General features: G+C 31.6%; 4 protein-coding genes across 7 annotated transcripts; 3 read left to right on the top strand and 1 right to left on the bottom strand.

Moving 5' to 3' along the window:
* Nucleotides 1-359: 359 nt before the first annotated feature.
* LOC136340903 (uncharacterized) lies at nucleotides 360-3,297 on the top strand. The gene is made up of 3 exons (XM_066285353.1): nucleotides 360-589; nucleotides 661-880; nucleotides 2,212-3,297. The coding sequence occupies exons 1-3, from the start codon at nucleotides 587-589 to the stop codon at nucleotides 2,916-2,918; spliced, it is 930 nt and encodes a 309-aa protein (XP_066141450.1). The 5' UTR covers nucleotides 360-586; the 3' UTR covers nucleotides 2,919-3,297.
* mRpL21 (mitochondrial ribosomal protein L21) lies at nucleotides 3,287-4,743 on the bottom strand. The gene is made up of 4 exons (XM_066285354.1): nucleotides 4,509-4,743; nucleotides 3,783-3,946; nucleotides 3,487-3,643; nucleotides 3,287-3,433 (listed from the first exon to the last, which is right to left on the bottom strand). The coding sequence occupies exons 1-4, from the start codon at nucleotides 4,702-4,704 to the stop codon at nucleotides 3,330-3,332; spliced, it is 621 nt and encodes a 206-aa protein (XP_066141451.1). The 5' UTR covers nucleotides 4,705-4,743; the 3' UTR covers nucleotides 3,287-3,329.
* Nucleotides 4,744-4,918: 175 nt separating this feature from the next.
* Nucleotides 4,919-10,126, top strand: LOC136340901 (fatty acid hydroxylase domain-containing protein 2). Of its 3 annotated transcripts, XM_066285349.1 has the most exons (5): nucleotides 4,919-5,081; nucleotides 6,584-6,811; nucleotides 8,369-8,800; nucleotides 8,852-9,124; nucleotides 9,524-10,126. In XM_066285349.1, exons 2-5 carry the CDS (start codon nucleotides 6,591-6,593, stop codon nucleotides 9,714-9,716), a joined length of 1,119 nt encoding a protein of 372 aa, XP_066141446.1. In that variant the 5' UTR covers nucleotides 4,919-5,081; nucleotides 6,584-6,590; the 3' UTR covers nucleotides 9,717-10,126. The 3 variants fall into 3 exon arrangements, with proteins under 3 accessions (XP_066141446.1, XP_066141447.1, XP_066141448.1); XM_066285350.1 differs by lacking the exons at nucleotides 4,919-5,081; nucleotides 6,584-6,811 and adding an exon at nucleotides 6,857-7,390; XM_066285351.1 differs by lacking the exons at nucleotides 4,919-5,081; nucleotides 6,584-6,811 and adding an exon at nucleotides 7,462-7,482.
* A 1,899-nt stretch (nucleotides 10,127-12,025) lies between these two features.
* On the top strand, nucleotides 12,026-13,590 carry LOC136340647 (male-enhanced antigen 1). 2 transcript variants are annotated; one of them, XM_066284871.1, is made up of 3 exons: nucleotides 12,026-12,306; nucleotides 12,922-13,052; nucleotides 13,190-13,590. In XM_066284871.1, exons 1-3 carry the CDS (start codon nucleotides 12,117-12,119, stop codon nucleotides 13,385-13,387), a joined length of 519 nt encoding a protein of 172 aa, XP_066140968.1. In that variant the 5' UTR covers nucleotides 12,026-12,116; the 3' UTR covers nucleotides 13,388-13,590. The 2 variants fall into 2 exon arrangements, with proteins under 2 accessions (XP_066140968.1, XP_066140967.1); XM_066284870.1 differs by having other exon boundaries at nucleotides 12,919-13,052.
* The last annotated feature ends 310 nt before the right edge of the window (nucleotides 13,591-13,900 follow it).

The following is a 13,900-nucleotide window of genomic DNA, read 5'->3' as shown; positions in this document are numbered from 1 at the left end:
GCAGTTTAATAAGGCGCGTGCTTTGATACCTATTACCCACAGCGCGAAACTAAAAAGTGAAATTCTTGGCGACGTTGATTGCTAAAAAAATTTTTCTGACCAAAAACGTTGATTTTCGTATGGTTTTAGCCTGTTTTTGTACAATTATGACGCTGAATAACGTATTAAACAGACTCAGATAGTTTTCCCCGGCCATATTACCGATCTGGTGCTGAGCTTGAATTCGCAACGTGGTAATTTACATGCGAAATGAAAAGGCTCTTGGTCTCAAATTAATCGTATGAATGATAGAGCCAATCGAAATTAGCCGATTGTCATTAAAAACGATGACGTCGGGACACCCTCATTGAGCAGATCGGTACCTAACTGCGACGTTGCCTTGATATTGTAACGCGTATGTTTATCACACACAGTAACGTCTCCTACTTTTAAAACTTAGCTAGGCTTTTCCTGTTTATTTTATTTATTATATTCTACTTACACTTGCGGTGTTATAATTATTTTCTTAGCATAAACTTAAAATAATTGCATCAAGTTTTGTATGGATGTGAGAGGTTGTTGCTATGGATAAATTTCCGTGACTGCTATGGTAGGCCCAAGTGAATGTTGACAGTATTAAAATTTCTTCAACCACGCCACCTTTTTAATGAACACTTCCAGGAGGATGTAACCAGCTTAACTAAAGAGGAGTTTTTAAAGTTTTTGAACTGTTCTCATCATAGCATTAAGCAAGAAGTTCTCACTGTTGAAGGCCCTAGAAACACCACCACCAAGGTCGTTAAGCAATTTGGAAGTCACTCTGCTTGTAATATTAAATTAGAAGAGTGGAGCTTGAATAAGCAGATTCTTCGTATACCTTTACCAAAGGTTGATATAGGAGGTAAGTCTATTGACATGTTCTCTAAGGAAACAGCAGTAAACCAATTCTGGACCAATAGAAATATGTTCGGCTAACTGGTTTAGAGGTAGATCTTGTCCATTTTTTTAAACTACAAAATCGGTTTACTCTTCAATTGGAACAGAGCTTATATAAGGTAAATCATTTGCTAACTAACTAAATTAATGCAGTAATTTTTTGTGGGCTGATATTTCGATCTATTCCTTGAACTTAACATTTTATATTAAATCTAATTATTAAAACAAGATCCTTATTAATTATGTCCACAAAGAAAAAATACGCAAATTTTACAAAATGCAAAATTATAGATTTAAATCCACCAATGATTTTCTCGAGCAATTTCTTTATGAGGTGCAAATTTTCTATTGTTTATGAATGATTTATGCTTCCTCATAATGATATATTTTCTGACTAACTTCCTAAAAAGAGTGCAAACAACAGAATAAATTAAGTACTTTTCATAAATGTATTTAGGGAATTAAAAGTGAGCAATTTAAACTCCTTTGACGAGCTTCAGGTTCAACTAACTCTGCTGAGGTTGTGGCAAAACTTTAAAAAACTAGCTGTAAAATTATTTCAAATTTCTTAATTACTTAATTTACTCAATATTTTGATATATTATTTTATTATTAATTTTTTTATTATTTTATGTTTGTATCTCATTTACGTTACAACTTATATATGTATGTACGGCTTACTTATGACCCAGTTACACAAAATGAACTTTTCAATAAATTGAAATGTTGGTTGTGTCTTATAAGGAGGATGGTGATAGAGACTTATAACCAACTTGTGAATTAATAGGCAATTAATAAAGTCAACTTAAATCATCTTCACTCATACACTTTTTTGCTAAATATTAATTTTACTATGAAGCCACACTATCATTGGGTTTGCAGAAATGTTTGTGGGTGGCCTAATATAAACAAAAACTTACTGTATGATGGATTGATTTGGCCAGTAAATAACGGATTAAAATATTTAGTTAGAATTTCACAGAATTTACCTCTAGAAGTTTGAAAAATTAATCCAAACCTAACAAACGCTAGCAGACGCAATTAAAAGAATGTTATAAAATTACGATGTTAAAGTACTTCAATATTGTTCATTTCTGTGGCTTTTAAGGTGGAAACATATACTGTTTTTCTAGCAGTTTGTACTGCCAACATGAAAGAAGCTTCAAATCAATACCATTTTGAAGTCAAAAAAGGTTAAGCTCTCCTTTTGATTATGAAGTAAAAAAGAAAAACTCGTACCACAGCTATTTTAATACACTATTCTAAGAAAGAGTCAATTTTTAAATCTTGTTTCAGTTTTAACTCCAAAACAAGTTGCGTTAAAATTCAGAACCCAGAAAGCTGAGAAAAAGAGGAAGAGAAACAATGTTATAGTGTCCCGGTTTGGACGCAAATTGAAGAAAAAGGAGTTAAACATTTTGAGTCTCACATCACAAGCTGCTAGTAAAAATTCCTTAAAACCCAAAGTAAAGAAACCAATTGGTATTTTCCAAAAGTCTATTGTTCCTCTTAAAAAGACTAAAGGTAACACTTTGGCGCCCCAGAAGAAAATGGCATCATCCATATCTCCTGTTAGACAATATCCAGGAGCTCTTTCCAAGAAACCGCAATGCAAATTCATATTTAAGTATGTGCCCAATGAACCCACATTCTTTTTGAAAATGACTCCTCAACGCCATACTGATGATGGAAAGCTGAAATATCCTTTTGATACCTTGGTAAAAGATATCAAGAATATGAAATTGCCTTCGCCAACGTGGAAAATTAAAGTGGTAGTGAAGAGCAATAAAATCGCTTCAATTATCTTCACAAACAAGTGCGTCTTGGAACGAACTGTGAGTTTCAATGCTAAAAGTGAGTATTATGAGGTTATGATCGAGAATCGGCCGGCTATCCTGTTGGGGGCTCCTAATGAGGTGATTTGTGTCGAAGATATTGAAATTTTGTTGAACATTATCCACACTATTAGTGCTAAAAACCCGATGGTGTGCTATAAAAATTAGGGGATACTGTCCGAATAGAATTAAAAAAAAAAACATTCGAATGTAAAAAATAACAACCATCTATTAGAAATTTATTATAGAATTTTAACCTATGTTGTAATTCCAAGTGGTTCCCAACTTTTATTACATATTGTTTTTGCTTTCTCATTTTAATAAAGAAATATAAGCAGTTCTGAAGTTATTTCTGCAAATGAATTTCACGTGTCTAAGCAGTTCTGCCTATATCTCTTTGACCGATTGATTTCCAATATTACTACTAATTATTGAGGCGTTTACAGGACATTCTGTCCTTTTCGCTGAAAGATTTCAATCGCAGTTTGTAAAGAATGATGATGACACATTATAAAAGGTATTAAAGAAATGCGTAATTCATAAGAAAGCTGCATCTTTATTTACAAACTTAAATTTATTTTAAAAAATGACTTTTTCCAATCCTTGAACTTCGGGTGGATTTCCTACTTCCCCGCATATCCTTATGGAATTAATTCGGAGGTAAGTTTGTGGGATTCTATAAACTAAAACACAAACAAATTATCCAAGGAAATAATTCTACTAAAAGAAAACATACATTTAGTCCTTACGTATTGCTTCCTTCTTTTTTTCCTAAAATGCGTCTTGGTATGCGATAAGGTTTTCTCTATTACCGTGGCTTGAACATCAACCAAACCTTTTTGAACCAACGGCCGTCCTATTAGAGTGAAATCAGCGGCTCCAGCAACCAACACCTTGATGAAAATATTTTCACAGATTCATAAAAAATTTGTGAAAAGGAAGGACATTTACAATCAGCTGTTAAGGAGGTCGGTAAGTATAGAAATTAATGGTTGCTTTTATTCAATTCCCGTGCCGTGCAAACGCACTCACCTTATTTAATGATATTTTGTCTCCACACTCTGGGGGCCAATATCCCTCAACAATTAGCACATCCCCTTCAGTGATTTTCTGTTGCTTACCACTTACGTGAACAATTGCAAAAAGTCTTCCTTCTTTAGATTGTGCAACTTGGGTATTGATTTTAGTCAAGGTGGCTATAAATTATTTTTAAAGTTGAACTTTTATTGAAAATGTTACACCTACTGTGGTAATAATAATAATTTGTCTAAAAATATATTTGTGGAACACTTAACTTCTAAATTGTTTGTAAACATCACACATAAAAAAAATCTATCATGTTTAGCTCACACATATGAACATCTTGAGATTGTTGCGAAATTTTATAGTCTATTTTCTGAACACAGAGGAATTAATTTTAATCATTTCTAAAGACAAATAATAGACTTGATAAGCAAAAACTTCATTATTTATAGAGGATATTACGAATTATTAAACTTGAACACCCTCATTTTCCATGGCAAATTCTTCAATCAATTGGTCCAACTTTACTCCATTGCACTTGGGGCCAGTGTGGCCTCGAGAAGTGGGTACTAAGGTGTTAAGAGACAAACAACTCTGATTATTTCTATGCTTTTTTTATTATGTTTTTTACTCCGAAATGTGGGGGCAAAAGTTGTACTATGAATATACCTGTACATGTATGAATGTAAAGTAGTAGCATGATTAAACCCTAACTGCTTTAATCAAGGAACCTACCCTTCACAATTGAGTAATCATCTTCAGTATCAACAACTTCATAGGGTGTTGGTTGATTTGAAAAATTATTCCGCACTATTGAACTTACTGTTGAGTTAACATAAAATGGTTGAGTAGGTTGATGAAAAACATTTTGTAAGCTTTTCAAAGACAGCTTCCTGAAATTTCTTAAAATTCCGGGTAAAACATTCGCCATTTTCGACTTTTGTGAGGTTAAGATTTTTATATGGTGTGACAAATCGAGATACATAAACTTCCCAATCATTCACGACAAATGTCGATCAGAATTTATCTTTTTCTATGCTGTACAGTGTCGGATCTTGCATTTCTATTTCCTTTCCCAGTTTCTCCAAGTGATACTTCCAAGAGTTTCTTTTTGACATTTGACACTTCTCTCACTTTGTTTTGAGTGTTCTTTTCAGTGAATTCAGAAACAGAAATACGTTGTACGTTGAATGGTGCTTAGGTTCCAGATTTGTTTTCTAAATTAATAGGAAAAAAGAAATAAGTATTACTGAATATCATGTAATTCTCATGTCGTAAACATAATAAACTCCCACAGGAGACAAACAGGTAACAAAAACACTGTATTTAAATCAATTTAAAGGAACAGGACATAAAGCTAGTACCTACGTGTTTATTTTGGTATTGATTTACTTCTTTCTCGGCTATTTTTGTTGAATGTAAACACAATTTAAGTGCGAGCCGGTTATGGTGAATTCTAGCTAAATTATTAATCAATAAATTGCAAACACATCTGTTCTTAATTTTTGTGTAAAAATACAGGGTACTTAAAACTAGATTAAATTGATTGATAATATATTTTACTGGATTAGGAGTTTATTATAAAATTTTAAAATACGTCAATTGGGTTATAGTTATTGCCTGTAATCCAGAAGTTAAGATTTAGGTAATTATCACAATTTGATAAACCCCAGCAAAACATCAGACAATTTAATTTTTGCTTTGTTGTAATCAATGGGTTACTCATCTGAGTACCCTTGGTACCTTGGTTGAAATTAGTCTAGTACTCCCAATTATTGAAAAAGTTAATATGAACTGTACTCACATTAACATAATCCCAATTTTCTTTTTAATAAAATAATACATGTAAATAGGTTGTGTTTAAATATTTAATCTATTAAAAGATATTTGAAAATTGCATTTTTTTTTTGTTTATTTTAACCTAGTAAGTATAAGTAAATGGATATTTATTAGGTAAAAAAAAAACACTTTTGTTGATCCAACATTCAGATAACATTGTATTTAATAATCAAAAATAATGTATCTGCTTATATTAAATTTATTAGATACTATAAAAATAATAATAGTCTAGAAATCAACACCACTGTCTTTATTTTGTCCTTACAAAACAAAGTTAAAGCAAAGGAAACAGTTATTTAGGAGTAGGCAGACCCATAATTGACAGCAGATCACAAAAATATAAAATATTCAGAAAAATAGAATCAGAGAATATTATTGTTCATTTAAACTTGAAGTTGCCAATCATTCTTTGTCAAAAAACAATGTTTCAGAAAGGTTCAGGATTTTAGATATTTTATTTTGTAATTTCTTAAGTTTTTGAGATGCTCACTGTGAATACTATACCCTCACATTTTAGTTTAATAATAATTTGAAACATCTGATGACCCCCTATTTTGTATACTACTCATTATTTAATGGTTAAATGTATATAAAATTAGTGGGAATTCATAAGAAATTCTATAAATGATTTCTCATTAATTACTCTGGGGCGGTTATGAATCGCACAAAAAGATGTTTTTTAAATCGGATCAATATGACTTAAGTCACAGGTACCAATGTGTATTTAATGTTGTTTTAAATTTTATATATTATATAGATATATAACACTATAATAAGTTGAATGATCAGTTGAATGTTATATTAGTGTAAGAAAACTCTAATGGTTGTTAAATTCCTATTTAATCTTTCATGGTTTTCAATGAATTATTTTGATTTTATTTTCATAACCAATTAAATGGTAAATAAATTTGCAACCTAAAAAAATTTATAAGAAGGAAATTTTCACTCAGGAGTATCACTCCAATTTATAGGTTGAAAATGTCAAAAGAGCCAAATTCCTCATCTACAACCCACAACAATGACTTGAAGAGGCCTAAACCTAATCTACTAGTAGAACCGTCGGTCTTAGGACATGAAAATTATGAAAATCCTTTCTATAAAGACCAACCCAGTTCGATTTTATCATCTCTTGGAAGTGTTTTGGTCGTTATTGGCACAGCCTTGGTTATCTTTGCTGCTGCAAGGAATACTATAACTTGGTAAAGCTTTACTATTATCATTTGGTAATAATATAATTAAATAATAAGGTAAACAACAGGGGGTTATTAAAAAAACACCTTGTAGTAGTCGATGAATCGTAAACATAGGGTGTTAATTACCTTTTAGTATCTGCATCATGATTGGAGAGTCGATAGTATTTTTAATACAGGAGGTTATTTTTAAAATTTTGTGGGTCATTTCATTAACAAAATGAATTTTAATTAAGTATATATCGGCATATCAAATGTAAATGCCTGCAATTACCCAACAATTGCGTCAAGTAAAAGGTTTTTTTTTTATACTATACGCAGATGATAAATTTGTTGTTATAACTAATAAGTAAATACGTTCAACAAATAAGTATATTTTTACAGCGAATCATTTCATTTGGTCCTTATTCGGATTCAAACTTTCGTAACCACAAATACATGTAGTGATTATGGCGATTGGTGTCATTAGTATTATTATTGAAAAATTGGTTTAACCTGTTAGTTGTGTTCGCTGTTCGCGACGTGCAATATCTCTACGTTGTTCACAATTTAAATGGAGGAAATTATTGTTTATCATCCAATAATTAGGTAGGAGAACAATTGTTCAAATCAAACACCTAGTAAAATACCATACGTAAATACGCTTATGCCGTTAATTTATAGTAATTTATTTTCATGAGGTAAGTATTTATGTTGAACATAAAAGGTTTACGAGTAGGTATTTCTATTTGGTCTAGGTGGAGACAACTGTTCTAACTTAAACAATTTTGAAAACGGCGTATTTTATAATAAAATTGCAAAGTTCCTGCTGCCATATAAGGTAATACCCACGAAAGGGTCAAACTTTAAGTATTATCTTAAGCAGTAACAGACGTAAAATAAGGTATCAGCGTCATTAACTATTTTGTGTCTTTAGTACCTGTGGACGATATAACACTCATTATGCGATGTTGACGAGAAAACGTAATATTCTCTTTGTTTTATTGTTTCCCAATTGGTTTAATCATTTCTGAAACGTAAAAACAAGCTTGCGGAACAGTTGCGTACTTACACTATTATATTTCAATTTAGGTGTAGCCAAAGCAAAGTTCATTAGATAGAAAGTTATTTAATTAACTATAAAATAACTCTGAGAATTTAATATGGACGTTACGGAAGGTCAGCTCGTTCAGATCATTGTTTTAAAACTTTGTTCATAATATTTGGATTATATTAAGCATATTCTAAGATATTTATTAATAAACTACAGTATATAGTGTGTTTCTGTTTATTAACGTAGCTTTAACTTTTGATGCAACTTTTAAAATAAATAAAATCATTAACATAGATGCGCAAACGCTTCGTTTACGAGATACAGAGAACCCACAATAATTGAAGCTATATTAAGTTTCAATACAACACAATTTAGAACAATTAAATTCAACTTAATATGTACGAAGTTCTGTTTTAAACTTTGTGATTTGAAGAACCGTTAGTTTCCGATTCATTTGGAAAATTTTTTGTCGTCGATTTGCGTTTTCCTCAATTTTTAGGGAAACTGAACGAAAATTAACAATGCTTTTCTAGGCACGCTCAAAAATTTTGGGGTGCTTCGGGAGACTTCTGGCAAGCACAATGGGACAAATTCCTAAACGTAGCAGGAGAGGATCCTCTATTTCTATGGGTCTTTGGATCCACTGCCATTACCTGTGGGGTTTATTGGCTGATTGGTGGGATTTATACTGTTATGGATTTAACCAATAAACCTAAAGTACTTCGACGTTATAAAATACAACCGGGAACCAATGAGCCAGTGGATAACAAGAAACTTATAAAGGTTATATGGAGCGTGCTAATGAATCAAATTGCCGTGGGCATTCCTTCATCCTATGTTATGTATTATGTGATGACATTGCGGGGCTTTCCAGGAATTCGGGAACTACCTACCTTTCATTGGGTTTTATACGAGTTAGCTATTCATATTCTAGTCGAAGAGGCCGCTTTCTATTATTCACACAGGTCCTTAAATTACTTTTAACTGATAAAAGAAAGACATGAATTATTTTACAGATTTCTTCACAGCAAGCACATTTATAAATATATTCACAAGCAGCACCACGAATGGACAGCACCGATTGCAGTAACCGCCATTTATTGTCACCCAGTTGAGCATATATTCTCAAATTTGGTACCTCCATTTTTGGGGGTGCTAATTATGGGCTCACACGTAGCCACTGCTTGGTTGTGGTTTACCATAGCCATACTTAGCACTTTAAATGCCCATTCTGGCTATCATATGCCCTTCTTCCCTAGCCCAGAAGCTCATGACTTTCATCACTTGAAGTAAGTTGTTGACTTAGAGTTTATGTATAAATTACACCAGAAATTTCATGCATGGTGGTCCAAAATAATTCGGAATAAAACTAAGTTTAGATATGTATAAACAAAGCACAGATAATCTCAATTTCAGAAAATATGCAATTCTAACTAAAATAATATTTAGGTTTTAATATAGCAATAATAAATATTTTTTTATTTGACCTAGAAGCATAGAAGCAATATTAGCAAACAGTGAAATTCGTTATTAACTTAAAAAGAACATTTTTGTCACTGAATATGTATACAATGCATATACGTATATACTTTAAAATCTGACTAATCCATTTAATAGCACCATAACTCTTAGATGAACGCTCTATAAGGTGCAAATTTATACATTTTCAACGATTCTCAATTTCCTAGATTTAACAACTGTTTTGGAGTATTAGGAGTACTGGATCGAATTCATGGTACAGATGCAGCTTTTAGGCAGACTCGTGCCTACTTGAGGCACATAATGATGTTGAGCTTCATTCCGCCTCGAGTGGCAATACCAGATACTCAGTTAACCAAGATGCAGTATTGGAAAATGCAACATGATTTAAAGCAACAGTAGGTTTAATAACTGGACGATTGAAGGACTAAATCGTTTCTTATCCAAGACATTCCAAACTAAATTAGTTAGGAAATTGCGGGAATCGAAGCAAAGAATAATGGAGGGCTGTGATTTGTGTGGGTGATAAATAATATAGAGGCATGAAACCTGAGAACAATAATTTATAAGGTTCATTTGTGCCTTAATTGTTGGTTATTGAGACGAGTTCAAGGGTCAGTTTGGAGTGTCTTGTTTTCTATCAATTTCTTCTGCATTTCTGATATATGGGGTGTTGTAATATCATAAGTGAGCATGAAGGTTGATTTTAAAATACTCATAGGGATATGCACTCAAAACTGTACACTTTGCATTAAGAAGATTATTATTGAATGTATGATTTGTTTATGAATAAATTCTGTCTTGATGCCATAGTTTTTCTTTTTCTTTAAGTAAAAACATTTGCATGAAAAATGCTACTCAGCATACTTATATTTATTAGTTAAATCTGTCAACGCAAATTTTGGGTTTAGTTTTTTCTAGTGTGGTTTTTATTTTTCTGACCTAATTAATTAAAGAAAAGGTTATTTTAATTAAAAAATTTGTTTTTGTGGCAGCCACAAACGAGTTGAAAATACTAATTTATTTAAAAATGACCATTAAAGTACAGGTATCACAAAAAGTTTTTTCCTCTTAACCTCTATCATTTATGATAAACTAAGTGAAATAAATAAGTCATGGAAGCACAATGTTTTATTATAAAGTGTCTATATTGACTACATTAATCAATATCAAGCAATATATAAAAATATGAATAAAATGTATCACAACAGTTGATTGCGTTAAGGCACTTCATGGCTTATGAAGGCTGTTGAATGGATTAACAACCACTATTATTTTATGTAAAATATTGTTAAATAAAGTTTTAAAATTGTTTGAATGTTGAAATTTAACATTTTTCATAAACAATAGTGTAAACAATATAACCTATTTATAGGAAGAAACAGTTCCTAATAAAAAAAAAGCAATAACATCTGTATAATAAATTGTAACAATTATTGTGCACAAAAATGCACTCTCAAAAATTCAATTGTCATACATTCCATCAACTAAAAAGTCCATTTTCTTGTACTTACGATGCTGCCACCAATCTTTGCCTTGTTTATACAATAGTGAAAGCAAAATGGAAACAAGAGGAACAGAGAAAATCACGGCAACAATTGGAATGATATATCTGGATCTAGTACTATCTTTTAATCCAATGACCCTTGGATCAATTTGATCTACTGTCAAAGTGTTTGTATCTTTACTACTATTATGTTCAAAATAGTCTCTGTCTGATTCTGTTATAAAAGGTTTCAAATGAACAGTTTTGTTAACTGGACTGATATTAACATGAGAGATGGCCTCAGGAGGAGGACTCACTCCTTTTTTTGGCACAATAGGTTTTTCTTTGTCAACTTGTGGAAGCTCTTCTTGAACTGGCTTAGTAATGACTTCTAAAGTAGTTTTGTTTGGCTTAGAGTCAGCTACTCGTTTTCGACTAATATGCCTTTGTACAGATGAAAGCACCTGCGCTTTTGCGGTGGACGAGGCATCCTTTTTAATTGGTATGAAACTTACTAAAATCTTCTTATTTGTGGGTAATGATGAAGTCACTGAATTGGCTTGTGCTTGGGAGAAGTAACAAATAGAGTAGAGTAGAGAATACGCCAAAAAAAACAAGAAGCGTCGTCTACCCAGAATATTGCACATATTGAAACAGTTTATGTTTTTACAGTTAAATGCATACTAAAGGAACGTTGGCATTACTTTAAAAATAGATTATAAATATAAAGAGCCATCTGGCCAATTTCTTGAAAAATGATCCAAATTTGTTTACATAACCTTCACATCCCTTTCTGAGTTTAAAATAATTGACGTAGGAATGGGAATAGGACGGTTGTTAATGAATTTCTCTGCTCTCGTTGTTGCTGTTCTTGTTTTTCTCACTGAATATAAGAAAGATAGTTAGCTACTCGCCTGAATTCTACCTAATCCAATACCTTTCCAATATCAGCTGATAATCAAAATGCGATTAAGTGGTGTTGCCAGAGCAGTACAGCGTAGAGTTTTAATTGAATTACGATTAAACATTTTAATTAATGTAGTTCTGTGATTAGCTTACCAAATACAATATAAATAAAAATAATAAAGTTATATCGTTACAAGTTTTCACACATTAGAAATCTACTTTCCGTAGATAGCTAAAATTTAAATTCGGTACTTTTTGAAATTAAAGTAATGGTTTTCCCGTAACATATAATGATGATGGCAACGCTGGAGAACAAAAAATCTTATATTGAAATGCAAAATGTAAATAAACATTGACAAAATAATATTCTATTCGTATTCGTTTAAAAAGATAGAGAAAATTCACTTAAAATGGGTTGGCATGATACTGGACGATCAGAAAATCAACCCAATGAACCTGAAATTTCCCCTAATAGAGATTTAGAGGATCCGAGAGCAGATGATTCCGATTCCGACATGGAAGAATGGGATTCAGGGGCTAATTATATGCCCCTTTCTCAAAATACCAATGATGGTGAACCATTGTATGAACAAAACAATGGTAAGTATAGATTAAACACAGATAATTTCTTATTTTCTATATTGTTTCAATAAAATTGTAAAATTTTAATGTTTGAATGTTTCCTTAAACATCTTTAAACATTTGAGAATTCCCAAGAATTCAAAGCGAACCAACTGTCTTTAGTAGTTGAATTAATCTGTGCAGTTCCTTAGAACTGACAATAATTGGGCCATGAAAAGAATTGAAAGCTTCTCATAGCATACAGTATAAAACTATGCAATTAATCAACCAACTCTTGTTCTCTTTAAAGTTCTTAAAGTAAATACCAACATTTAATTCACTTCCTAACCAAAATTGTTCATTACTGTTATGACACTTCCCATGTGTAATGCACTCCTTAATCATAAATAATTAACAGCTGCATTATAGATAACACTGCACATATGTACAATATTTTAAACAACATTAAATATCAATTTTCTGAAAAAATCTTTTCATATTTCTATATTACAATATTTAGCATATTACATAATGGAGACACTTCAGGAGAGTACAAAAGACTTATGGTTTGTAGACCTAAGCTTTAAGTCTGCTTAAATTGAAAAACTTAAGTTCTAGTTAAAATGCAAAAAACCTATTAGTTACTTTTAGAAGACTCTGAAGAGGAAAATTTCAATTTTGAAGAATTTCAAATGGTGACACCATCTGATACCAATGGCTCACATGATGAGAGTTTACCAATTTCTACTGTTCAACCATTTATTATGTCAACTTTAGTAGATGAGGTAATAATATACTTACATTGTCTTGTAACATACATTGTTAAATATCTTAAATGTATTTTTTTTTGTAAGGACATATTGATATGATCATAAATTAATATTGTTCTTTGCATCTACCTTCTACAGGATGAAAATTTTAGGTGTGGTCAAAACCAGGACCAAAGGAAGTAGATATTGAAATGGGTGACAAGAAAGTTGACTTGGTGAAACAAGTTATGTCAACTATTCAGTTGCCCTCTGACACATTTCCAGACTGGGCAAGAAATATTCCAGAGGAAGAATGGAAAAATTATCTATTGCAGAAACTACTGAATGTGAAACATGCATCAAATAAATAAATTTAAGATAATTATAAGTAATTAAGCAATTATTATTAGTAATTAGAATGCCTTTATTCCATATTTTATCTGATGTATGTAAGTTATAATTGTTATTTACACATCATGTGAATTAAACCATTGTATTCGCGAAAAGAACAATTAGCGCCGCGAGCGTCAGCGAGTGGCCTATGTTTTTCAAATGAATAAACAGATTTACTGGAGTGTTTTGTTTGTTATTTCACAAATAGCTTGAAAATGGTTAAACCCTAAAAAAAATATAAGAAACCAAACTTCGGTAACCGTACGGTCAATGATATATTGACTCATCCCAGAAAAAGTATTGCCGTGCGGATTAAGGAAAATAACTGATCTATCTAAGTACATATGTATATATATATATATAGATTCCAATCAGATGCAAATTCTTCAGATTTGAACCTGCACTGTAAGAACCTATATCTCTTAAAGGTTTGAGAAGTAGTAATCAAATTTGTGACCCCTAGATTTTTTTTTATGCCGAAAGAATCTTTG

The sequence above is a fragment of the Euwallacea fornicatus genome, chromosome 8 (assembly GCF_040115645.1).
Source record: "Euwallacea fornicatus isolate EFF26 chromosome 8, ASM4011564v1, whole genome shotgun sequence".
Lineage (NCBI taxonomy): Eukaryota > Metazoa > Arthropoda > Insecta > Coleoptera > Curculionidae > Euwallacea > Euwallacea fornicatus.
Note: the sequence above shows the minus strand (reverse complement) of the source record. Positions and strands in the feature narration are given on the sequence as shown.